A 25,175-nucleotide genomic window follows, 5' to 3' on the forward strand; every position below is an offset into this window, starting at 1 on the left:
CAACAAGGTTGTTTGAATCGCTGTCCAAGAAGCAAGCGGCGCTCACGCAGGAGGGAACCAGAGAGCAAAGGTCACGTTCGCTGAGAGAGATGTGTTAATCCAAGGCTTCTGGACAATGGAGAAAACAGCTGATGCAAGTATTGGAGGTAACCAATGGCAGAGGCTGCTCAGGTGGCAATGGGGACAGAAAGTGACCGAGGAAGGAGAAGACGGAGTGAAGGATGGAGGGAAGCGTGAAACCAAGCCGGATCGGAAGTGGAAAATTAAGTAAGTGATTGATGGATCCTGATCTCGGAGTTAATTGGATATCTGGTCAGATTAATTTAAGGTGGAATCAGTGTGAGGACATTTATTCATTCATTCATCACTTCTGATTAGGTGAAGAACAAACAAAACTCTTCCATCAAATGTTTATTTAAACATTTTTATCCACAATAAAAGGATTTGTTGTGAATTCTTAATTCGTGAGGAGATTTTTAAAAAAAGTATTTATTTATTTTTAATAACAGTTATTATTATTTATTTGTATTTATATATTTTTATAACACATTTATTAATTTTTATTTTTTATTTTCATCTCTACGTGACAACTGTATTCATCTCACAATGACATCATTATGACTTATTTTCCTCATTTGTTTTCCAGCTGGAACGAGTGGGTTGTTGATCCGGCAGATCAGTTTTATTACGTCTGGATACAGGTCATGATCTTTCCCATCGTCTACAACTGGGTCATCATCATTTTGAGGTACAAACTCTGAACATCAAATAATAATAATAGTCATAAAAATCCAATCCAAGCATATAACTTGTAGTTATTTGATGCTCATCAGGTTATTGGTTCTGTTTTCTCAGGACGTGCTTCACTACCATTGCACTGAGCTACCTGCCTGTGTGGCTCACGCTGGACTATGTGGCAGACCTCATGTACATGGTGGACATGATCATCACCGTCCACACAGGTCATTTGATTTTATTATTATTATGTTTGTTGTTTTTGATTAAGATTTTAAAATGCAATATAACCCTTCAAATTCAAATTTTATTCATCACATGTGAAGTCAAAATGTGAAAGATGAAAGGAATGAGACGCCATTTTTTTTTACCTAATGAGTATTTGTGTCAAACGTGAGTTTAAAAAAAAAGGTAAATAACATCCATGTAGTAATTAGGGCACAAAATCCTCCCATGTAACTGATTTGGTGTTAAATAATACAAAAATACCTGAGAAAGAAAACAAGCCCAACTCCACTGTTTGGTTCATTCAAATTATGCTGTGAGGAACTCAGTTTAGTACCGATGCCATTATTTTGCCTCTATAGACCGGCTATTTCTAATTATTTTTAATGCTTGTCATCGGTGCCACTGGGTCCAGTTCTGCTCAAAATCAGACGTCCAGTCCACTAGATCGAGCTCTGCAGCCGCCCATAGGTGGAGAGCTCTGGTCCTCCTCAAAGCACTAGCAGAGCTTTCGCCTCTCTGGAAGTAATTCAACATGCTTTATTAGAATAAATGTAACATGGAAATAGCATCACAACCTCCACATGATCAACTTTGCAACCAACCATCTTGAGACGGAGAAGAAGAGAAAGCTTAAAAGTCATACCTTCCATTCACGTGAAAGAAGGAGGCTTCTAACTCGGATTTAATACTCCTACACCTACACATGCCGGTATCTGAGCAGGTATCTCCACCAGTGTGTATGAAGTTTACTGGGATCTGTGAAATCCTGTATCCTCTCCAGGGTACCTGGATCAGGGCATCCTGATCATCGACCTGACTCAACTGAGGAAGCGCTACCTGCACTCGAAGCGCTTCCTCAGGGACGTGGCCTCCCTGCTGCCCACCGACTTCCTCTACTTTGTCTTCGGCATCCAAACCCCTCTGGTGAGGATCAACCGCCTCCTGCGTATCCCGCGGCTCACCGAGGCCCTGGACCGCATGGAGACCAGGACCTCCTACCCCAACACCTTCCGCATCTCCAAGCTCATGATCTACATCTTCGTGCTGATCCACTGGAACGCCTGCCTCTACTTCGCCCTGTCCAGCTACATCGGCTTCGGCAGCGACCGCTGGGTCTACCCCAACATGACCAACCCGGAGTTCGCCTCCATGCGGCGCCAGTACTTCTACTGCTTCTGGTTCTCGGCTCAGATCTTCACCACGGTGGGAGACACCCCCTTGCCGAAGAGGGAAGAAGAGTACCTGTTCATGATCGCCGACCTGCTAATCGCCGTGCTGGTGTTCGCCTCGATCGTAGGCAACGTGGGCAACGTCATCACGAGCCTCCGGGACCGTGATAACGTCTTCTTCCCCAACCACGAGCTGGTGAGGTGGAATGCCTTCATGTTTGATTACATTCTTTGTTATTTGTGGTGTGGAAATCACGGTCCTTCTTCTCCTCCTCTCAGGTGAAGGCTTACCTGCGTAGCCACCACATCAGCAAGGAGCTGCGACAGCGCATCGACAGCTGGTACCAGCACCTTCACATCAACAAGAAGATCATGCGAGAGAACGAAATCCTGCAGCAGCTGCCGTTGCACCTGAGGACGGAGATCGCCGTCAGCGTCCACCTCCCCACGCTCTCCAAGGTCACCATCTTCCAGAGCTGTGAGAAGAGTCTGCTGGCTGAGCTGGTGCTCAAACTAACACCTCAGGTAGGAAGGGGGGGGGGGGGGGGGACACCTGCAGGAAAAGAACCGTTCAAGGCTAAAGAGGTTTCATGTGCCATGTGTCTTCCAGGTGTTCAGCCCGGGAGAGTACGTCTGCAGGAAGGGAGACGTGGGCCATGAAATGTACATCATCAAAGAGGGAAAACTCGCAGTCGTAGCAGACGACGGGGTCACGGAGTTCGCTGTGCTCAGTGAATCCAACTTCTTTGGGGAAATCAGTATCCTCAATATCAAAGGTCAGTCAAGTGCCAAGTGCTTTGCTTTTTTAAATGAACTCACGATGTCATCAGTGCAAAATATGTAGTATAATAGACTTCATGCTTTAAGCAGATGTTCTGATGGTGATGGTGCATTCAGACTTTGCTGATTCATTCAGAATAAGGCATCCTTTAAAAAGAAAAACACGTTTCCTTTTAGGTAACAAATCACGCAATCGCCGCACTGCCAACATCCGAAGTATCGGCTACTCTGATCTGTTCAGCTTGTCCAAAGAGGACCTGACGGACGTGCTGTCCGAGTTCCCCGCCGCCAAACGTCACCTGGAGGAGAAAGGCAGGCAGATCCTCACCAAGATGGGCATGCTGGAGGAGAGCAAGGAGGGAGAGGAGGGGGAGGAGGAGAAAGTTGAAACCAAGATAAACAGACTGGAGAGCAAACTGGAAATCCTGCAGACCAAACTCGCTCGACTTATGGTGGAGTTGGAGTCGAGCCACCGCAAGATGCAGGCCAGGGTGGAGCAGCTGGAGTGGGAGGTGGCAGCGGTGGATGCTCAGCTGCCAGAGGACGGGGGAGGAGGGAGCGAGCAGGGAAGAGGCGAAGGTGTAGGAGGGGAGGTTGGGTGGGAGCGAGAAGAGGCCGAGGGTGAGGCAGACGAGGGTTCAGATGTTAAAAGAACGGCCCAGGAAGAAGATGGTGATGTGACCAAAGAGGGAGATGGGGAGAGCACTAAAAGCACAAAAGAGGATGTTGAAAAGATGGTGGAGGGAGATAAATGTGGGCTGAGAGATGATCAGGAAAAGAAAAAAGAAGATGACAGACCTGGGAAAGGAGACGGAGCTGAGATCGAACCTGGAGATGAGAAAGAGGAGAAAGATGAAGGAAATGAAAGGAATGAATGAATGCAAAATAATAATCTGTGTATTTTGCCTGTGGGACTTTGTCTTTTGTATTAATAAAAAAAATGTAAAACCTAATCATCTCATTGACACACTTTCTGTAATACAACTTTGTACCCCTGGATGGAAGCATTGCATTCAATTATATCATTTATTTATTTATTTTGTTTAATTTGCATGTGATCAGGTAACACCTGACTTAATTGACATATTTTGTGACTTTATATGCCACCAAGAAGGAAACCACAGTCACAGTAATAATTCCATATTATAGAATAATAATGTAACATTCTTCTGTATTATGAGTAAGTGTTTACCAGAATCTGACTAATCAGTGACGCCTTTTAAATTTAATCACTCCTCAAAATGTGAAAAAACCCACCCCTTTTTATTCATTCTAGCACGTAATTTTATTTTCATATTTTATGATTCGTTTTTTTATTGTTACTGTAATTATCTTGAATATTGTTGGGTATTTTATTCAATTTGCTTTTTAAAAATTATATTATTTAGTTTTAGGATTTTTCTTTTTCTTTTTTGCCTCATTGCAGTATAAGAATGTTTAATCTAGTCATGGTTCTACCGTGTAAAGCACTTTGCAACTATTTTTTTAAGGTGCTGTATAAATAAAGTGTATTATTAATCATTTTTAATTATTATTATTTTTTAATTTGTATATAATTTGTATTTAATCTGTAACCAAGTAGGTCCATCATGTGGTGGTGTTACTTTTACGTCATAAAACACCTGTTCATAAAAGAAATCACGGGCCGGCCCTTTAATGACGCACACGTTACGTACTTCCCGGAAGTGCAGTGGGGAACACAGGCCCCATCGATTCAACACAACTGCACACATAAGCGTTTACTAATAATAAAGCCCGGTTTGTACATACGTTTCCATGGAGTACCGCCGCTAAACACATATGGAGTGTCAAGAGGAAAAGCCGATCATCTATACTATGGAAAACAAGCCGATTGTGACATGTGAGTATTATAAAAAAGGAGACGTTAATTTTATCTTCCAGTCTTGACAGTTAGCCAGCTAGCTAGTTGGCGTTTAAGCTAAGCTAGCTGGTCCCCCGTATTAACCAGCTTGGAAGCGCCGCGCGTGTGTTTTAGTGACGTGTGGCTCCAATATCCCACTCGTCACTGTCTCTAACAGTGTCATTATCAAACATTATAACACTGTCTTTGTGGTGAATGTTCACAACGAGGAGGGAAACGGCATCTTTCTGTAGCTAGCTCGCAGCTACGTTGATTAACAGGCCTAGCTAACGAGAACGTCACGGCTAGTTGCTGCAGTTTCTCGGGGGACGGAGATCACCTTGTTCCGTTGACGGACAGCCACAGTTCTCCTCCACCTAGCAGCCGTGACAGTAGTCACAGCATCATGTTTGGGCGGTGGGGTCATTCATAAATACCCCGACACCTCCCCAGCCCACTTCCCGGGATCATATGGAGGCTTCTTGGAGGTGTTATTTTAGGAGCCGACTCTGGTAGCGGGTTGACAGCCTTATCTCACCGCGGAGGCTGCTCCATTTTTAGGATTGGAGCCGTCCAAAGGAATAGTCAGGGGCAGGTAGCACTATGGAAGGAGAGCACAGGTTTAACGCTAGATTACAGTTCGACATCACAGGTTGACCCAAGGGTGAACAACTCGGGGGGTGATAAGGTGTCCCAAGTCAGGCGTGTGCTCTGTGCATTGCAGATTAGATTCAGATATGAGCATTTTAGTCTAAATGGATCACACCTGCAAGCTGCACTAGTGATGCATGTGGTGCATCCACAATCCATGCAAGCTGCACTGTAGCTGTGCACACACTAGTTATTATGCATATTGTACATCCATATTTTCTAAAGAGTCTGCAGCCATGGTTTGCAATGATTTCAGTCCAAGTTGTTTTCTCCATCTGCCATCTTTGTTTGGTCTATGGTATATTGTGGAGAAAATCTTCTTTGAAGACGTCAAAGACGACGTTAAAATGTGGCTTATTTCTGAGTCCTGTATAATTATTAAAGGAATTAATGTAAAGCTGATAATTACACGAGGAACACAATCTAGAGTTGTGGTAGAAAAAGGACACCCGTCTGCCAAAATTGAGAAACATTTTAGCAATTATTGATTTATTTAGATCACCCACAGATTATGTGTGTGACTCAGAAAAAAAATAGTTTTAGATTTCTGTGCTCCTCCTGTTTTTATTGTCGTCCGCAGCAGGATGAGCAGTGCTGTGCTTTTAACTATTACTTGACACCGTGTTGATTCACACGGTCACAGGATGGTTATGGTTATGCTGGTGTTTGCTTTGCGGGTTTGTATTTGATAACAATTTTTCATTGCCTTTGTGAACATTCAAAGTTCAGTTTTGTTCTGACTTCACTGGAGCTTTAATATACCCTTGAAGGGTGTATCATATAAACTAACACGCACGGACAAATAAACTAAATATGAATATACAACGAACACAAACACCAGCTAACTGTAAGAGTGACCAGTTCATATTTTGTAACTATGGCGATGGTGCATGCAAATGACTTATTATGATTATACAATGACTGATAGCATGTGATGAAATGGTTATTTTATACTCCACATCCAGCGATGTTTTGTGTGAGTCCAGGTGTTAATCAGCACTTAGCAGGCTGGCAAGGCGAGGCTGATGGATTTATGATGCAGTCAAATTGTCAGCACAAGGAAATGTGTTGGCCTCAATCCAGTTTAATGGATTCAAATCGCCTTGAAAAGTAAGGCAGCAGTTAGTCTTGCAGGATCTATGCAGGTGTTTATGTTAACAGTGGATGAATAGTGTACGACGAGCAGCCCTGTTCTGTGAAAAGGCCTTTTTTGAACGTGGGTTATTGGAGGTAGCCCAGCTCCAGTGTAGCCTGAACAATTACCTCAGCACTACAAGTCACTGGTTGACAAAACGCACACAGTTTCTATGGATGACAGCCTTTTTTAATAAGAGCATTAGTGGTGACATTAAAGGCGTTTTATTGTTGAGCTGGACTAGAGATTGTACCCCCGGTGAGGGCTTGGTTCACAGGACCGGTGATGATCTCAACAGCTTAGCGTCCAGGAGACAGTTTGACTCTCATTTCTACAGATGAGGGACTACAATCAAAGCCATTAAATAAAGCTGAACAGCAACACCTTCATCTCAAAGTCATTTTTTTCATTTTAAACAACAAACAAAAATTGGCTGCAGAACCTAAGGACTGATGTTTGTATTGACAAGTGGAAGATATATGAATTATTGAGGCTAGCTTTGCAAAGATGTACCATATTTTTCTCACAAAGAAGACTTAAAGAGACAGAGAATGTGAATACAGGTATATTCAGACACTGTACAACAAAAATAATGTTTTCAAAGCATGTAAAACGTGCTAGTAGAAACCCAAAATACACGTGAAAATGAGAATATATCCTATTTTAAAAGCACTGGTTATAGTAGAATATACCAAACATTTGTCTTTCCAATGACTGATGCAGTTCAGATTGTTGTGATGCTTCTGTGTAGGATAGCCTCAGACTCTGTTCACTAATATGACATGGTGATGGAAAACGGGGCGGGTGATTCGTAAAAGGCCCCTGGCACAAACTGTGACAAACAGCTGTGTAGATAAGCTACGTTTGTCAGTTCAGCCACACATTTTCAACATGAAGCTCCCTAAAGCCAGTAACTGTAGGACGCATGAAACGTGCAGGGACATGCTGAACAGTGATTAAATAACCAGTACAAACATATGGGCGGATGCCCTCAGTGTTATAATTAGTTTATAAGTCTGAAGCCTGTATTCTGTTGTACTTGGCAAAACCAGTGAATCAGTCAAGTGATGACCTTCTAATATTATAACGCTACCTGCAAGGTGAGAGGACGAAAGGACGTTGCTGCCTTCAAGGTCTGATGGCTTATGAAGAGAGCGCCTCAAATCACACTGTCCTGCAAAAACCATCCATTTATTAAAAAAATAAAATAAAATAAAATTAGCCTCCATCTCACTCTCATCTTGTGTGTTGGATTTGTTTATATCTGTGACAAAGTACCAGAGGGTTCAACCAGTAATCAGTACTGTGCAGTAAAGCTTTCCTTCTAGCATTTGTGCCCTTTTCATGTTGTTCCCCTGATTTTCACTCAAATTTTGGGGTATATTATTTGTGTTTACAGCTGTATATTATGCTATGTGTAACCTTTAAATATCCATCATGTATCTCTAGACTGAACCCTTATTTATTGAGAATTTAGGGCAACATGACGTGTCTTTTGCCCACACACACATAATTTTCTGTTGATAAAGGAATGTTAAATTATAATATAAGTGGTTCAGAGGTAGAGCGGCGGTTCAATCCCTGGCTCCTCCTGTCTGCTGTGGCTGTTCCATCAGTGTGTCAATGTGCTAGTTTAGATCCTGACTGCTGGATCCTGATGCAGGTGGCACCTTCCGTGGCAAGACCACCGTTGTATGAATGTGTGTGTGAATGGGTCAACGTTGACATGTGGTGTGAAGTGCTTTGAGCGGTCGGAAGATGAGATAGTCGCTATATAAATGCAGTTTATTTCCTGTTTGAGCTCTGGCCTGACTTCTGAATGCTCCCTTTCATCACAGGTGCTGGAGACCAGGGCTTGTTCACGTCTCTCTATACCTCATTGGCCCAGCAACTTCCCAGGGAGCCAATGGAGTGGAGGAGGTGAGTACTGCCCTGGTGCATGATGGGAAACCATAGTAATGCATGTCGTTGTAAAGCTTCTAAAGAGACACTCCCCCCCCCGAATCCAAAAATACATAATTTTTCTTCCAAATATAAGTTGGATCACAGTTTAAAAAGAGTTTGAATAGAAGTAGTGGTGGGCAAGACATCCTGATGTAGGGTGTGCAGGCTCAAAGACGCAGCCTTGCAAGGAGGGGATGGGCATGCTGGGGATTCTCAGATGACTTATTGGTAACGTGCTGGTGTTTTTAATGCGAGTCACACAACCCGGACTGCAATAATGCCGAGCCGTGTCTGATGTAAGAACGCTTCCCATGATGGCTGAGTGGGAAAAACAGAGCAAGAGAAATAGTCTCATCTCGATTTTTTTTTTTTTTATGATCTGAAACGACTCAAGTGTTTGTTGAGGTCTTTTTTATATGATATCTGTATTGATATATCATTCCAGGTTATTACTCTGTAAGAGATTTGAAGGCGATGAAGTGTACCTGGGCGTTGTGATAAGTGACATCCTGGCGTTTTTTATGTTTTCAGAAGGAGTTTATTGATGATCCGGCTGAATTTATTGTACACAGTTTGTCAACTGCTTTCTGCATGGTGGCTGATTATGAAGATGGATTTTTGCAACTGTGGGTCTAACGGTTAAATGAATTATTGTATAGAAAATATTAATACTGTCCCGTTATGAAATCCCTCGGCTGAAGAGAGAAAAAGGCATTTAATTTGAGATTGTTTCTGCAGAACCATGACAATAATAACACATCCAGGATGTAAAATACCCTTATTTTCATGCATTGCTGTGAATTTATATTGATTAATACAGAAATATTTATAATAGTTTTATTGTTGTTGTTTTGCTCATTTAAATCCTTTTCAAGCATTAGTCAAAGCTATGACAATACACATAATTTCCGTTACACTAACCCCCTGAGAAAGCTGCTGATCCAGTGGCATATTCAGGCATCACTGTTCATGTTTATTTGATCTGGCATGTCACGGGAAACGGCTTATAATTGATCGTATAAAACTCTGCTTTCCTTTCCCTGCAGGACTTACGGTCGGGCTCCGAAAATGATCCACCTTGAAGCTAATTTTGTCCAGTTTAAAGAGGACCTCCTCCCCAAGGAGGGCAACAAGGCTCTGCTCACCTTCCCCTTCCTCCACATCTATTGGACCGACTGCTGTGTGAGTAGCTTCAAACACACACACACACACACACACACACACACACACACACACACACACACACACACACACACACACACACTCTGCACAACAACTCAATCATCCTGTCACCCTGTGATTTAATTAGCATTACTGGGAAACACGAGTTATTACACTGTGCATTACCAGACTGTGCTAAGCTGCGAGGGAGGCTTGTTTTTAAAATCTTTCCTGTTCCAATGGGACGAATATTAAATTCTATTCCGTTCTACTCTATCTTGCCGGCAGGTCAGGTGCAAAGACTCCAGCCCTTTAATGAAATAACACTCGGTGGAAATGATGTTATTGTGATTTCTGAGTTTGTTGTCAGACAGTTGAGCATGAGTGAAGGCTTGATGTGTTGCCATAAAAGCTTCCTGTCAACGAAGACTTATGGAATTAATGCTGCCTCAGTGAGAGTTTGCATTACATAACTGTATCACGGTCAACAACATTGAGTTATCTAACTCCGACAATATGAAACACACATCGACTGGAACACTTTTAACGTATTTATTGTATTATCGCAGACATCCTAACGTTGCTGCTGCCAGACTTCTTCTGTCCAGGCAGGAAGTCACGAGAATCTCACGGGTTCTCCATGAAGTTAATCTATTTCATGTGTTCTGGAGGAAGGGAGCCCTCTGCATGTCTATGGGCGTCTTATTTGGGTACAGACAGTGACATGCAAAGTCATAGTGTGAGATAAAGCAAGTTAACTTTGGCATACCTCCATGTCTGTGAAGGTGTACAGGCACACACAGGGCTTTCTGTGAGGAATTGGCTTGTATTTTGGTATCCTGTGGCTACTTCTATCACTATTCCATACACTGATCTTAATCATTGCCTAGTTTATTTGCCTGTTGTAAACAATGTTTGAGCACAGTTCATATTTAAAACATCTATTCCTGACTTTTGTAATTCATCACCTTATTTATTATTTTATATTTCTGTATTTAATACCTTCACTATAAGGTTTATCAAGATGAACGATGGTTAATGTATTGTTTTTCTACATAGTCTCAGAAATGACTCTGCTGTAAAAAGCCCATACACGTCTGTGGAAAATGACATTGTTTTTGAGCAGAGGCTGGTGGTTTTAAAATAAAACACTCGGCAGAGGTTCAAAAGTAATATAATAAAGTAGCACCTATATATAAAAGCTCTGGCTCATGGCCTTGTTTCAGAAAATATTTTATTTTATCTGGAGAAATAGCATTTTCAACCGTATCCACGTTGCTTTGTTGAGTGAAAACATGAGCTTGTGTGTATAGAAGGAGAGAAGAACGAGTTTTCAAATGGATCCGCACTCACTTGATGGATTTTTGGGAGCCTGCAGTAACCGGCCTTTAAGCTTGACATATACTTTGCAGAACACTGCTGCTTTGGAAAAGCAGAAAGGAAAAATAAGAAAAGGGAAAGCAGGAAGCTGCTGCTGCTGACTGAGCAGCTGGTTAGTCTAAGGAAGCGCCCTCATCAGCGCGTGACTCATGACATTTCCTCAGGACTCTGCCTCTAGTGTGGGAGTAGTTAGCATGCATATGTTTGTGCAGGATGGCCACAGGAACGGCATAACCATTCCCTCATTACACTAAAGCCTCTGTAAAATGTACCATTACATAATTCTTGAGAAAATGAGGCATCTGATGCAATTAGTCATTAATGCTCGGACACATACTTCCCCCGCCAATCTGCATTTTTGTCAACAGTTGCATCATCAAAATGAACTACAAGTTCACTTCCAGTTCTTCTAACCTCCTCTGGACAGGCTTGTTACATAGCAACGGACTCATCTTATTATATCTGACCTCTACTCAGTTCCAACCAATTTAAACCAACCGGCACATTCCGGTAGCAGTCCTTCACTGAGAACGCCCCGGACATGAGTGAAGTTCTTCGACAGTAAAATGTGAAACTTGCTGGCCAGCATTCTTTTTGTAGTTTCCGTCCTGCGATGTGGAAACATCCTCACTTTGCACAACGTGCAGGGTATTTAAAGGAGAAGTAACCTGCTTTTCTATTCATTGTTCAATACATTTTTATATGAAATACATCTGATATTTCCCAAATTTCCCCCAAATTCAGTATCAACCTGCTTAATATGTATCATTTTGTGTGTCTGTTTATGTGATATTTTGTTTGACTGCATTGTAGGACACGGAGGCGTATAAGAGCACGGTGAAGGAGGACATGTTGCGCTGGCAGAACAGCTTGCGGACACACGGCTCCGTCGACTGGGTCATCATCGTCGTGGAGACCAACGACACTAAGAAGAAGAACAAGACCAACATCCTGCCTCGGTCGTCCATCGTCGACAAAATCCGCAGCGATTTTTGCAACAAGCAGAATGACAGGTGAGGACATTCCAGCCACCAACAATCACGTTTCATTTAGGTGGACGTGACCCTTTTGTTAAGCCCCGCCTCTCGCTGCCACTCTGAGGGTCACAAGAATCACGGCAGTTGACACTAACCATATCTCTGGAAATACAAAAAACAGATGATCTTTATTTTTTATAGAATACTGTGTAGAAAATGCTATTTGAAGTCATTGCTGTTTGGAAATGAAAAAAAGGTCTATTGCACAACGTTTAACCCTGACTAGATTGAAATCCACAAAAGCCGCCTGAAAATGAAACTATTGCATGAGAGTCTATGGAGCAGAGCCAGATAGTTGTCCCATGATTGTGAGAATGAGCACCAGACTTATTACTGCTGTTTACATATATTCTACCAGCAGGCAGTACCACCAGTACCAGCTGAGTATATATAACCATGTAGAGTACATAAAGCTTATTGCGCTCTGATGCAGGTGTGTGGTGCTGTCGGATCCTCTGAAGGACTCGTCGCGGTCTCAGGAATCCTGGAATTCCTTGCTGCTCAAGCTGCGGACGCTCCTCCTCATGTCCTTCACCAAGAACCTGGGACGCTTCGAGGACGACATGCGCACGCTCCGAGAAAAACGCACCCAGCCCGGCTGGAGCTTCTGTGAATACTTCATGGTCCAGGTATACATATTTTACACAACAGGTCCAAGTCTGCACAGGAAGAGAAGTAGAGGTTGTTCAGTGTTAAACTACAGAATTTATATTCACTGTTTCACGTCGTTTAAACCAGATAATTACATGAAACTGACTTCAGAGTTCTCAGTGGAGCTGTCCTCTGAGAACATATTCATATATTCACATATTCAACATTTCGATGTAGAAGGATTCTGTGTTTGTGCTGGTTGAAAAAGTTCCTCTGCTGGAAACATGATGCCTGCAAAAGCTCATGTTTCGTTTTTAGAGCACATAGCATTTTTTTTTTTTAGATTTATCCTCATCTTTTCAGTGCCAGACAGAGAGTTGCACCTCTTCTCAGTGTCGTACTTGCTTCAGACAGCCAATCAGTGTGCGTGTGCATGTGCGTGTGTGTGTGTGCGTGTGTGTGTGTGTGTGTGTGTGTGTGCAGGAGGAGCTGGCCTTTGTTTTTGAGATGCTGCAGCAGTTTGAAGATGCCTTGGTCCAGTACGATGAACTAGATGCTCTTTTTACCCAATATGTCCTTAACTTTGGAGCTGGAGGTAAGTAACCGCCCACCTCCCTCATCTAATGCTTCAATATGTTTTCTTTAAGTGAAATAAATCTCACAATCAAAGTTCCATGCCTGTCCTGACTAGTCTTCTAATTTCAGATACGGCGAACTGGCTCGGCTCATTCTGCGCTCCGGTGCGCAGCTGGAGCGGCTTACTGCTGCGGCGGCCCATCGACATGGAGAAGAGGGATGGGATCCAGCGGGGGGAGGCCAGCCTGCTGGATCTCAGGAGCTACCTGTTCTCCCGCCAGTGCACCTTGCTCATCTTCCTCCTGAGGCCCTGGGAGGTCACCCAGAGGGCCCTGGAGCTGCTGCACAACTGTGTCCAGGAGCTCCGCCTGCTGGAGGTACAAATACATTTTTTTAGAAACATGTACTTCATATAGTTTGAATAACAAAATGTAAGCTAATCAAACTGCAGTTTTTATGGAAAATGGACCATTTTGGATTGAAATATGGACTGCCTTATATCCCACTTGAAAGATAGGAATTCCTATCTTTTGAAACATGTTGTTCATTAAGGGAATGTTAGGAGGTCAGGGGTCATCTTTATCCGTGCCGTGATTGAAAAGCCAAACAGACGGCTAACATTCCGTGGTTTCCCTTGTTGTTCAGGTGTCGGTACTGGAGGGGGCGCTAGACTGCTGGGTGTTTCTCAGCTGCTTGGAGGTTCTGCACAGGATCGAGGGCTGTTGTGATCAGGCCCAGTTAGCTGCTAACTGCTCCCACACCGTTGGGCTGTGGGCTTACGCCACTGACAAGGTAATAAAACACACTGAATCCTGCAGCTTTGCCTTTTGATTACAGAGGAATTACGGTTGTCAGAGTCGGTGTCGTCCTTTAAGGCTCTTATAAAAACATACTTTTATCGGAGAGCATATCTTGATGCTCTTTGAAATAAATGTTTTGTTTATTATTTTAATCTTGGCGTTCATGTATTTTATCATTCACTGTGATAGTTTGTTTTCTCTCTGTGGATCACTTTGTTTTTGTAAGTGCTCTATAACTCACAGCGGAATCGTTGCCACAACAGGAAAATGTGGTCGTGGAACAAACGATCATTTATAAATAACAACACTGCCTACATTTATTAATCAAGAGTACTCTGTCTCAGAGCACTCAATATATTTTACATTTATGAACAATTCTCTAAGATCAGCTGGGGGATGTTTGCGGCTTGTGTCTCTTTCGTTGACTGTTTCTTTAAAAAAAAAATAAGACCAAAAGTTCTATTTACAACCATGAAAAAGCCAGCAGGCCAAGAAACCGTGTCTCTCGCTGTCTATCGATCTCCACTCCATTTCAGCACCAGGGACAGCGCCCACCGCAACTCCACTCCCACTAACACACACACACACACACACACACACACTATACACACACTATACACAACAAACAGGGCTGTCCATAATTCTGAAACAACAGTTAAGTGATAGCAGCATGAAATAATGAATAAACGAGCTAAGAAAACATTACATAGATAATAATTCCCTGCCTGCCTCCTCCAGCTGAAGTCCCTGGGGGAACTCTGTGGCCTGGTGTCAGAGAAGGGACCCACATCCGAGGACCTGAACAGGACTGTAGATCTGCTGGCCGGACTGGGGGACGAGAGGCCCGAGACAGGTGAGTTTTATTAAATACCGGTGTAATTCTTGGCTCTCACGTCACTCCTGGTTGCAAAAAGCCGAGATGGCGAAGGCTAAAATGCAGAACTGGAGGCTTCAGAACTAGAAACTGTACTAAAAACGATCCAAGAGGCAATAATGAGCCTTGTTTTAATCTTGCGTCGTCTTCCTCCACAGTCAGCAGTTTGCAGAGTCCTTACAAAAAGCTGAAGGAAGCCTTGTCGTCCGTGGAAGCTTTTGAAAGGCACTATCTGGTAAGTCGATTCCTCGGCACAGCTCGGCGTTGTGTTTCAGTAGTTGGCAAGTTAACACACATTTTCTGAGTTCCTGTCCGTAAACCTGAATCTATTTTTTTCCTGATGTAATCTCCTGGAAACCTCAGTGGAAACGGTTCATTATCGTTCTCTCTTTTTTCCCCCCCGCTTTCCCTTCTCCACCTCGTTGGCCACTTCTTGCATCAGGAACTCTCCCACGCTGCCATGGAGATGTACACGGCCATCGGCCGGCTGAGATCTGCCAGACTGGTGGGAAAAAGCCTCGCCGAGTTCTACATGTAAGGAACCCGGCTAGTTCCCTCTGGGTTTCATCTCAGAAATCATCCACGCTGGTGTATTTCCTGCTGATTAGGCCTCTTCTCCAGAGCTGTCAATCAGTCGCTGCTTGTGAACACCCACACAGTCATGAGGTCTAATCAGGCAGAATTAATGAAACACTAATGTGGTACGATGGGCGTGACGAGGTTTTTAAAATGCATTTGAAGCCAACAAGTGAGGTAACGATTAGTGGTCATCATGCCATGACAGGTTTTTTGCTGTTTAGACCGTCATGTAGATTGAGTTGTTCCATTTCTACAGGAGCCCGGAATGGACAAACAACACCGGCATTAGATAGAGCCGTTTGTGTCACCATAGTTCTGCAGAAGTTTCAGTTGGTTTCAATCTGCAAACTCACCACTAGATGGTGCCACATCCTAGTTCACGCTGCACCTTTTTTACCCGAACATGTGTGCGTAAATCACTGTTTTAAAATACAGATCGTTACGTCACCTGATGTCAAACATCAGCCAATAGCAGATGGATAGTTGGCCAATCTGTTTTCATAGTAGTAATTTAAAAAAAAAAATGTATTAATTTATTTGAAAGTGACAATTCATGTAGGTATTGTTACATTTAAATAGGCATTCATTGGCAGATTTGTCCCTGGTTAGGCTTTGATTTTCAAATGAATACCCTTTTTAAAAAGCTTAAAAAACACTAACGTTTAAGGTATGTTTATGCTAATATGCTCATACTGCACATATGTAAATTATATAGCTATTCTCCCTCTGTTTCCTCTCTTTAAATATAATTTCACTTTTAAGTAGCGTTAAAAAATATTCCTAGATAAGTCAGTTATGTCAGTTATCCCTGTGATTTTTCTCTTGCTGTCATATGAAAAATGAGGCGATGTGTTTGTGTTTTTTTTCATTAGGAAGAAGGGCGACCCCGAGCGGGCAGAAACCTTCTTACAGGAAGCTCTGAAGTCGTACGTATCGGAGGGATGGAGCATCCCCGTCACTCACACCAGGAAACAGATCGCCGAGTGTCAGAAGCTGCTGGGCAGAACTGAAGAGTATCCTCCAAAACAAACCACTCAAACAGTAGTCATGTGAGATCATGTAACCTTAGAGATGGAGAGTGATCAGCTATGAGTTGTGTTTTCACCAATGTACTGCAGCGTTTGGTTTCCTTGACGACCCACCACAGCTACTTGCAGACCAGTGCTTTGTTGGCTGGTGATGGGAATCTGACCACGGAGGAGAGGAAGCACTTTTGTCAAGAAATTCTGACTTTTTCCAGCAAGTCTGAAGATCAGTGTAAGTGATCTTGTTGATTACAGGTTTACGACGCAACACTTTATATCGCAGCATCAGTTTGTGGTGTTCATGTCATCCTACCGTCTATTTAAAATGAAGTTCGACAACCTGAGTAGAAAGGTGTCGAACCAGGTGAAGCTCTCTCTGCTGGCCATCAGGGGGCGACTCCTCTGGTTGTAAAAATAAGTCTTTTTGCATGCAAGTCTTTGAGAAAATGACCCTTGTTTGTAAATTATGGTCAGTAGTGCAAATACTTCACTTCCTTCCAATAGATGACATCACCATGACTACATCCACTTCTTATGAACAGTCTATGGTTTGAACTTGCTTTCATTAAACAGTAAGCACATGACATAGGAAGCTACCTGGCCAAATAATCTATCAATATTTGGGTGATTGTTGTCCCTACAGGCAACCAGAGCAACAATACATATCTTTACTTCATGCTACATTGCCAGTTAAATAATAGCAACTGTTTTCCAAACATCCACCATGTTTTTCTTGTATTTCTTCTCCCACAGCGGTGACTCTCAGCATGGCCGTGTTCTCTCAGCTCACGCGGCTGCAGTTCCGTCCGGCCACGGCGTCGGTGCACTCCGGAGCCGTCCTGGAGGTGGAGCTCACGCTGCGCTGTTTGATGCCCGTGTCCGTGCACATACAGCAGCTCGCCATCAGCATTCACTTTGACCTGGAGCGGGCGGGGACTAACGGGCGGTCGAAGGGAGCTCAGAGACAAACGAACCCGGGGACCGTGGAGTTTAACCAGGCCAACTCGTCGGCCGGGCCTCCGTCCTCCTCCTCGGCCGCCGGCCCCCCTTTAGAGCTCGACGAGATTCAGGACCGGAGTCCTACGGACAATTCCCTCAACTCCACGGGAGTGGTGTGTAAAAACACTCATCTGGTCATGCGTTGCCATGACAGCAACTCGCCGCCGGGCACGCCCAACTGCATCAACCCTCCTGTTGTTAACCTGAAGGACGGAGCGCACATGCTGAAAGTGCAGGATTTAACGTTGGAGCCCGGGAATAACAGCATCGTATTCACAGCAGCAGTAAGAGACACGTACTGAATGGGGGAAAAAAACAACAATGTGACCTTTTGAAATGTTTTACATTCAAATGAGGATTCAAGCTGTATCTGTTGATTGATTTTTAAAAGCATGGATTCCCTCTCCCTCTCAATCCCGCTCTGAATCTCTGTTCTCTTTCATCAAACGTACTTATTTAATCTGTAATTTCCTTTTCTCTTTCTTTCCTGTAGAGCGGACAACCAGGTACGTACACGTTGCGTCAGCTGTACGCCACCGTGGGTCAGGTGCAGTTTGTGCTTCCTCATATCTACCCATCGGTCCAGTACGAAGTCTATTCTCAGGAGCCCCAACTCACCGTGGAGCCGCTCTCAGGTCTGCATTTTCATGTGACATGACATGCAGTTCACTTTTCTTTTTTTTTTCTTACTCAAGCACATGGCTTTCTCTTGACATTTATAGATCGCTTGCTATATCAGGAGCTGCAATCACATACATGTCTCTTATTAAATGCAGCTGTCAGACCAAAACATGACACACAAGCACTGAGGCTTCTTCAGTTTAACTGTGTTAGGAGGTTCCAGTCTCACTTCCAATCCTATCTTATGGTTTCTGTGGGTACCAGAGCTGAATCTCCATCACCTGCCTGTAAATCTGTGATATCAAAAAGCTGTGAGGCTAAAAACAATGTGATATTTTTGTCCTTGAGATAATTTCTTCGATTGAAATGTCCACTTCTCAAGCGTTATAGTGAGTCCTGCTGCTTTTTCCCGACAAGACCCGCCCCCTGTAGCACTCAAGCAATCTGATTGGCCAGGCGTCAGGTACCCACTAACCTGATTTTGTTGATTAGTCCTGATCCAAACCACTCGAGGTTGATGCCTAACTTTAACCAAGCAGCTGTGCATCTAACAGGAAAGAAATTATGAAGTGACTGTTTGGATGGACAAACTACAATTTGACTGGTTGACGGAGGCAAGGCTGTAGTTCTTCCTGCATTTATATAACATTGTGACTGCAGCTCCTGCTTTCTTCCACATGCATGGAGTTTATTGTTTGAAGAAGTCAAAGTTAACAAACCCGTTTCTTTGGCTCCGATCACCGCGACACTCACTCGTCCTCGTCGGTGCTTTCAGAGCCGCTGCTGGCCGGTCTGCCTCAGACGGTGAAGTTCACGCTGCTGACGGGTCACTACGCTGTGAAGAAAGGCGACGCTCTGCAGCTCAGCAACACAGACACCATGCCCATCCTGCCCTCCGCCAGCTGCACCGTCCGCATCACCAACCCCGCAGCCGGTCAGTGCACATGCAAAGCTTTTAAAAAACGTATAGAAACCAGGTATTTGCATGCTTACAACCTTCTCATGACTGTTTTTTCCCCGTGTCCAGAGCTGGTGGGTGAGAACGCCCTGTACATCCAGTCGTCTGAGAAGGTGACCAGCATCAGCCTGCCCGCCGCCCCTCCCTACCACACTCTGGAGTTCCACCTGGAGGTGCTGTGCGTCATCCCGTCCGGGTCCGAGGGGCCCGCCAACGAGAGGCTGACCAACGGGGAGGTCCGGCACCGGCCGCGGAGCTACAGTCACCCCGACACGCCCATGACGGCCATCGACCAGAGGGTGAGGCCCCCGAACACATCTCAGCATTCACAAGCTTGTCCTGACAAAATATGTAGCAATCATCATGTAAAACAAATACATAGACACACAAGTAGATAATAATAGCAAAGGGGTGAAGCCAATCTATCAAACAACTGGTATTAGTATCCAAAGAAACATGAAATAAAGCACTTGTAGGTTTCAGAATGCCAAAATGATATTTCTAGAATCTCAGATCTCTGGATTTGCTTGCTTTTATAGGACACTGATTAATTTTGGGTTAGCATTTGGTTGGACAGAACAAGACATTTGATGAGGTGACCTTGGGCTCAAGGATATTGTTTTTTCATTTCATTTTTCACCGTTTGCTAATGTGTTATGAGCCGAAAGATCAATCGATTGATTGTGAAAATAATCCGCGGATGAATCTGTTAGTAAAATAGCGGTTAGTTGCTCGTTATTGATGGAGAGATTTTGCTGGTGTCCGTCCACAGATGTCCATCGACTGCCCGTGGTCCATCTACTCCACGCTGCTGGCCCTCACCTTCTACATCCCCTTCAAGACCAAACACTCTCTGCTTTCAGCCGGCAACCGGTGAGCCTCCGTTCCCATGGAAATACCTGCATTTCCGTCCCTCGCACACCCGTCTGACCTTTTGACCCGACCCCACAGGAAGTACATCCAGGTGTGTGTTCAGAACATGTCGGAGGTGAACTTCACGCTGGCAGAAGTGAAGCTGACCGAGAAGCAGCACGGATCCCTGGAGCTGCAGTCCCTCAACACTAAAAGTCACCAGGTGAGCTGCAGAAACGATGAAATATTCATTAGGTAGGAATATGAAAATGCATTCCTTGTAGAGGGAGGCGAGTTTGAAGGTGCAGCTCTTGATTTTACCCGCTGCTCTAATTTGCAAGCGGAGGCTGTGAAGTGGGAAATAATGATCGTGTTTACAAGCGAACACGCTGAGTTTCCTTCGAGAGACGTAGTGAGGAGGTGGAGGAGCTCAGATATCCGGAGGGAACTCAAAGTCATGATCGGGTTCCTCCCTCTGAAGGTATTTACAGAAGAGAGTAGAGTATCTTTCACTTTCACTTTAAAAAGATGACGACATGTCTGTCTTTTATCCTTCCGTCAAAGTCTTTACTGTGTGTGGAAGAAGGTTTTTATCATTTTTACAGTTGCTGTGTTGCTTCAGTTAAAGTGTGGGTGGTGATTTTATTGTTTTTAAACCTTGTTTATCACAGAAACATCATTTTCAAACTCAGCCACATTAGCATGGACACCGACCGTCCATCAGTTTCTCTCATGTGTTGTTTTTTTGATTTTGAAGAACCTTAAAAAAAACAACATATCATTGATAGATGATTTAGTTTGCCTCAGTGCAGCATGTTTTTGAAGGGGTTTGTTTTCAAGCTGTTTCCTGGATGGAGTCTAGTTTGGTGTGGAAGTAGTCCCGCCCATGTCACTCTCTTTTACCTCATTCGTTGCCTAAAGGCGAGTGAAAATTGTCGGTGTAGATTTCCAGATCTTCCCGCTTGAATTTAGAAAGAAAAATGTAGTTTTGGTGGAAAGAGTGTGTTTCTGTCTAAAAATAGACGATGGCCACCTTGAATCTTGTCGTTCCACTGATGTCCACAAATTCATATTCCTCTCCGGCATGTTGTGTGTGTGTGTGTGTGTGTGTGTGTGTTTGTGCAGCTTGTGTGCAGTAAGCACAGCCTGTTCTGCTTGTGGGAGGTGAGGTGGAAGGACGACCTGCTCTCGTGTCTCCAGTGCGTTTTCTCCGCCAACTTCTCGCCGCTTAAGCAAGACGTCTCCGCCTTCAAGCCCTTCCACTACCACTTCCAGCTGGAGCGAGTCACTGTGAGTTAAATTCTGATGTCGGAATCATCCGGACAGTTCTGTGTGAAGACACGCTGTACTATGTCTGTGTGAGATCATCTCTGTGATCTGTGAATAACCTCCGTGGGTTCGTTGTCAGACGTTGTACAGCGTGAGAGCTGAGATCTTGCCTCCGCCTGGCGAGAAGCAGTGTCGCTCCGGTCTGCTCTGCGGCCTCGAGGTCTGCGTGACGCGACTGACTGAACCCGCGGAGGGAGAGCTGGCCGAGGACGGCAAGACCGACACCGATGGCCTCAAAACCACCAAACTCATGTATGAAGGTATGTCGGGAGCACGGCTGGGGACGGATAAACGAAAGCAGAGGCGATCATAGCAGCACTGAAACATGAAGGATCTTTTATCCACTTACTGCATTTCACATGTGAGTAAAAAAGCCTCACATTTAGGCTCTCATAATGCAGAGTCAGTGAGTATTATCATGAAACCGTCGTTTTTATTATACTATCAAGATTATAGTAATATATTCAAATAACAATTACCAACATTTTCCACAAAGACTCTCTTTCAATAATTGTTTACCTGGTTAAAGAAAATGTTATATTTATATAGTCCTCATTTCTGCCTCTCATTATACCCAACACTTGATAGACTGAACACACTAATTAATACCATTTGCAGAGTCAGTGGTTGTAGAGAATATTGAAAATAACGTGTTTGCTGTGTCAGTATAAGAACACCTGATTAGTATGTATAAAAGTATATTAATTAGTATATAAGTGACTTCAGCTTGTGTGTGTGTTTGTGTCCACAGTGGCTGACAGCAGCAGTAACTGGGCAGTGTGTGGGAAGAGCTCGGGGATGGTTTCCATGCCGATGGCGGCCCACGCCACCCACAAGGTGCAGATCGAGGTGATGCCTCTGTTTGCAGGACGCCTGCCCTTCCCCAAGATCAAGGTGCTGAAGTACCTGCCTCACACGGCGGCCGTGGCCATTCAGCCGGACCCTGGTGAGACACTTTTTAATTATCAGCATTATTATTTGTTGTCATGCTAGTTATGAAAACGTATCGAGTTGTTCTAAATATCAGGTTAAGCCCTCGGCTTGTGTTCGTCAGATCCACCCGTCGCTCCTCCGTAGACCAAATATGGTCACTTCCTTCACTGGTTGCCAAAAATCCAAGATGCCGAACTCGAGGCTTCATAACTGTAACGAGGTGACGTCACCATGACTACGACCACTTCTTATATACAGTCTGGGACCCCCTATTACAATATTATGAAATTGTGTTGCTTATTAAACCGGTCAATAATAATATGTAGTGCAGCCTCTAGGCATAAAAGTACTTTGTAATGATGTATGTTTACAATGCTAAGTCATTAAAATATAGATTTTTGACAGATTCATATATTTATAGAACATATTTTAATCATATATCGGCATTTCTTTCACAAAATTTAATTTGCTTATTAGGTTGTATTCATGTTAAGGTGTATTTAATCATTTCGGGGACCCCTTGCTGTAAATCTGCGGACCCCCTCGGGGTCCCGAACCCCCTGTTGAAGATCTCACAAGATATAGAAGAAGTCTGTCCGAATTTAGTTTTGTACAGTGAGCTCGGGTTAGTGAACTCACCATGTCAGACAGACAGGCTTCTGCTGGAAAACCAGTAAAATAACCAGAGAAGGCGTCCAGATGATCCAGATTATTTTACCACCAGTTTTGCTCCGCCCACAAAATCCGTCATCGCAGTTTACAAACGAGGTCTGTAGCAAACGGACTTGACCTTCTGAGTAATGTATCTCGTCTGCCGCCGCCCTCAGACAGCTGCGTGGAGAACGACAGCCTGTCCCTGCTGGACAAGACGCTGGACGACCAGGCGGACACGGCGAGCATCCGCAGCCGGGGCAGCGTGCACTCGGTGGGCAGCGGCGACCAGCAGCAGAAGGGCGTGGCCATGCCGCGTCTGGAGCCCTTCAGCCCCGGACAGGTGTTCAACCACAGCCACACGCAGCAGGTGCTGGTGCATCCCGCCACCGACGACCACATCATGGAGGTCAACGCCACATGACCCTGGTGGCGAGACCGCCCGCCCCCATCTTATAGAACTGAACCCCGGCCCCGGATGGACTCCGATGAGCTTTTGCTCTGGGGCAGACCGGGTCCACGAGTCCACGTGGGAGGGCCGCCGCAGGCCGCCGGCGTGGACTCGCCCCTTAAGCATGAAACGTTCACATCACTGGAGACATTACGGACGAGACGCAGTGACGAGCCAATGACATCTGCTGATAACATTTAAATAAAGATTTTTCTTTGCCATACTTTGTACATAGCTCATTGGATGGATTTATAGTTACAAATCAATATATATATATAGATAGAAATATATATATAAATATGGACTGATCAATCAGAGTGGAGCGCTCCTTCAAACTGAAGAGTCCTGATTGTCCCATGATGCACCAAAGCCGAGTGTGTGTGTGTGTGTTTCTGCGTGTGTGTCTGTGTGTGTGTGTGTGTGTCGCCTAGTCGTCGTTTTTTACATTTTAGACTTTAAAACAGTTTCTGAAGCGGATCCATAATCTTCAGACTTCTGTGCTGCAGATACAAATATCAAAATATTCCTCTTTAAATTCCATTAGAGTCCCAGTGTTTAGACGTGAAATTCAAAATGACCTCAGATCAGAATTGAGCACATGGAAACATTTTAAACTAATCTACCTTTTAAATATTTTGAATAATTGTGTTGCTGAGTTAATCAAAATCGTTTTTACTGCTAAAACGACAGTTAGGTTCATTCAATAACTCCATTTATGAAATGTAAAACCATCGATGACACGAGAGCGTGTGTGTGTGTGCGTGTGTGCGTGTGCGTGAGAGAACAGCCAGTGCACAGCTTTGTCTGATCTATTGTCTTACCTTATCAGTGGATTGTTCATATACAGTGTGTGTATTTATTCTGTGTGTGTGTCGGGTGTGATTGTGCGTCGTATCCAAGCTGTACACACACACACACACACACACACACACACACACACACACAGAGTGTAACTACAGCCCCCTGCTCCTCTTTGACCACTGTACATAACTGATCTGTAAATAATGATTCAAATCCAAACTCTTTGATTGCCAACTATATTAAAAAAAAAAAAGAAATCATTGGAACTCACTGGATGTTTGGCGTTTATGAAAGTTGCATTATGATATTTAACAGCCTCCTCTTTCCTGGTTTCAGCGGTTTCTCCTCCACACTCTGAAGGAGGCGTTAGTGAGACTCAACACCGATGCTGACCTCAGACCAGTCCAGCACTTCCACACCAAAAAACATTTCTTTACACGCCTCGTGTTCAATTTAAACAACATTTTTAGATGACTCATCACATTTAAGTCCCAGATTCTCAGACTTGAGAAACACTTCCCAAGTCCTCAAACACCGGTGTCTCCCCTCTGTCTTCCTCTGCAGCGGTGATAAAGATGGAGGGAGGGACAGACTTTGACCTACAGGTCCTGGAGATACCGACTGCTGCTGCAGGAGCCGGTGGGGAGGCGAGTAGCAGCAGCAGTGCAGGAGTAGGAGGAGGAGGAGGAGGAGGTGGTGGTGGTGCTGGTGAGAAGAGTCAGGGAGATTCCACCGTCGGCAGTGAGTTGGACGGACTAAAGCAAGCGTTTCAAACCCCTTTTCAACCCTCACCACCATGCTAGCTGGTTCTCTATGACTAAACCAAGTGTTTAAAACCCCCGGCAAACCCTCACCACCATGCTAGCTGGTTCTCTATGACTAAACCAAGTGTTTAAAACCCCCGGCAAACCCTCACCACCATGCTAGCTGGTTCTCTATGACTATACCAAGTGTTTAAAACCCCCGGAAAACCCTCACCACCATGCTAGCTGGTTCTCTATGACTAAAGCCAGTGTTTAAAACCCCTTTCCAATCCTCACCACCATGCTAGCTG

The 25,175-nt window shown here is 44.2% G+C and overlaps 2 protein-coding genes across 3 annotated transcripts; both read left to right on the forward strand.

Moving 5' to 3' along the window:
* Positions 1-115: 115 nt before the first annotated feature.
* cnga4 (cyclic nucleotide gated channel subunit alpha 4) lies at positions 116-3,790 on the forward strand (the record flags this gene model as incomplete). Its single annotated transcript, XM_084022146.1, has 7 exons — positions 116-267; positions 647-748; positions 856-962; positions 1,745-2,328; positions 2,412-2,657; positions 2,743-2,908; positions 3,090-3,790. The coding sequence occupies 7 exons, from the start codon at positions 116-118 to the stop codon at positions 3,788-3,790; spliced, it is 2,058 nt and encodes a 685-aa protein (XP_083878272.1).
* An 822-nt stretch (positions 3,791-4,612) lies between these two features.
* On the forward strand, positions 4,613-23,543 carry trappc10 (trafficking protein particle complex subunit 10). Of its 2 annotated transcripts, none has more exons than XM_084023021.1 (23): positions 4,613-4,773; positions 8,398-8,479; positions 9,550-9,685; positions 11,858-12,057; positions 12,515-12,710; positions 13,156-13,267; positions 13,378-13,625; positions 13,894-14,040; positions 14,787-14,901; positions 15,081-15,157; positions 15,365-15,456; positions 16,374-16,514; positions 16,649-16,758; positions 17,280-17,809; positions 18,019-18,160; positions 18,922-19,080; positions 19,174-19,403; positions 19,877-19,977; positions 20,056-20,179; positions 21,082-21,246; positions 21,365-21,545; positions 22,037-22,231; positions 23,046-23,543. In XM_084023021.1, the coding sequence occupies exons 1-23, from the start codon at positions 4,713-4,715 to the stop codon at positions 23,291-23,293; spliced, it is 3,792 nt and encodes a 1,263-aa protein (XP_083879147.1). In that variant the 5' UTR covers positions 4,613-4,712; the 3' UTR covers positions 23,294-23,543. The 2 variants fall into 2 exon arrangements, with proteins under 2 accessions (XP_083879147.1, XP_083879148.1); XM_084023022.1 differs by lacking the exon at positions 23,046-23,543 and adding an exon at positions 22,874-22,992 and having other exon boundaries at positions 22,037-22,295.
* Positions 23,544-25,175: the final 1,632 nt, after the last annotated feature.

This window comes from Eutrigla gurnardus (genome assembly GCF_963514095.1).
Source record: "Eutrigla gurnardus genome assembly, chromosome: 12".
NCBI lineage: Eukaryota > Metazoa > Chordata > Actinopteri > Perciformes > Triglidae > Eutrigla > Eutrigla gurnardus.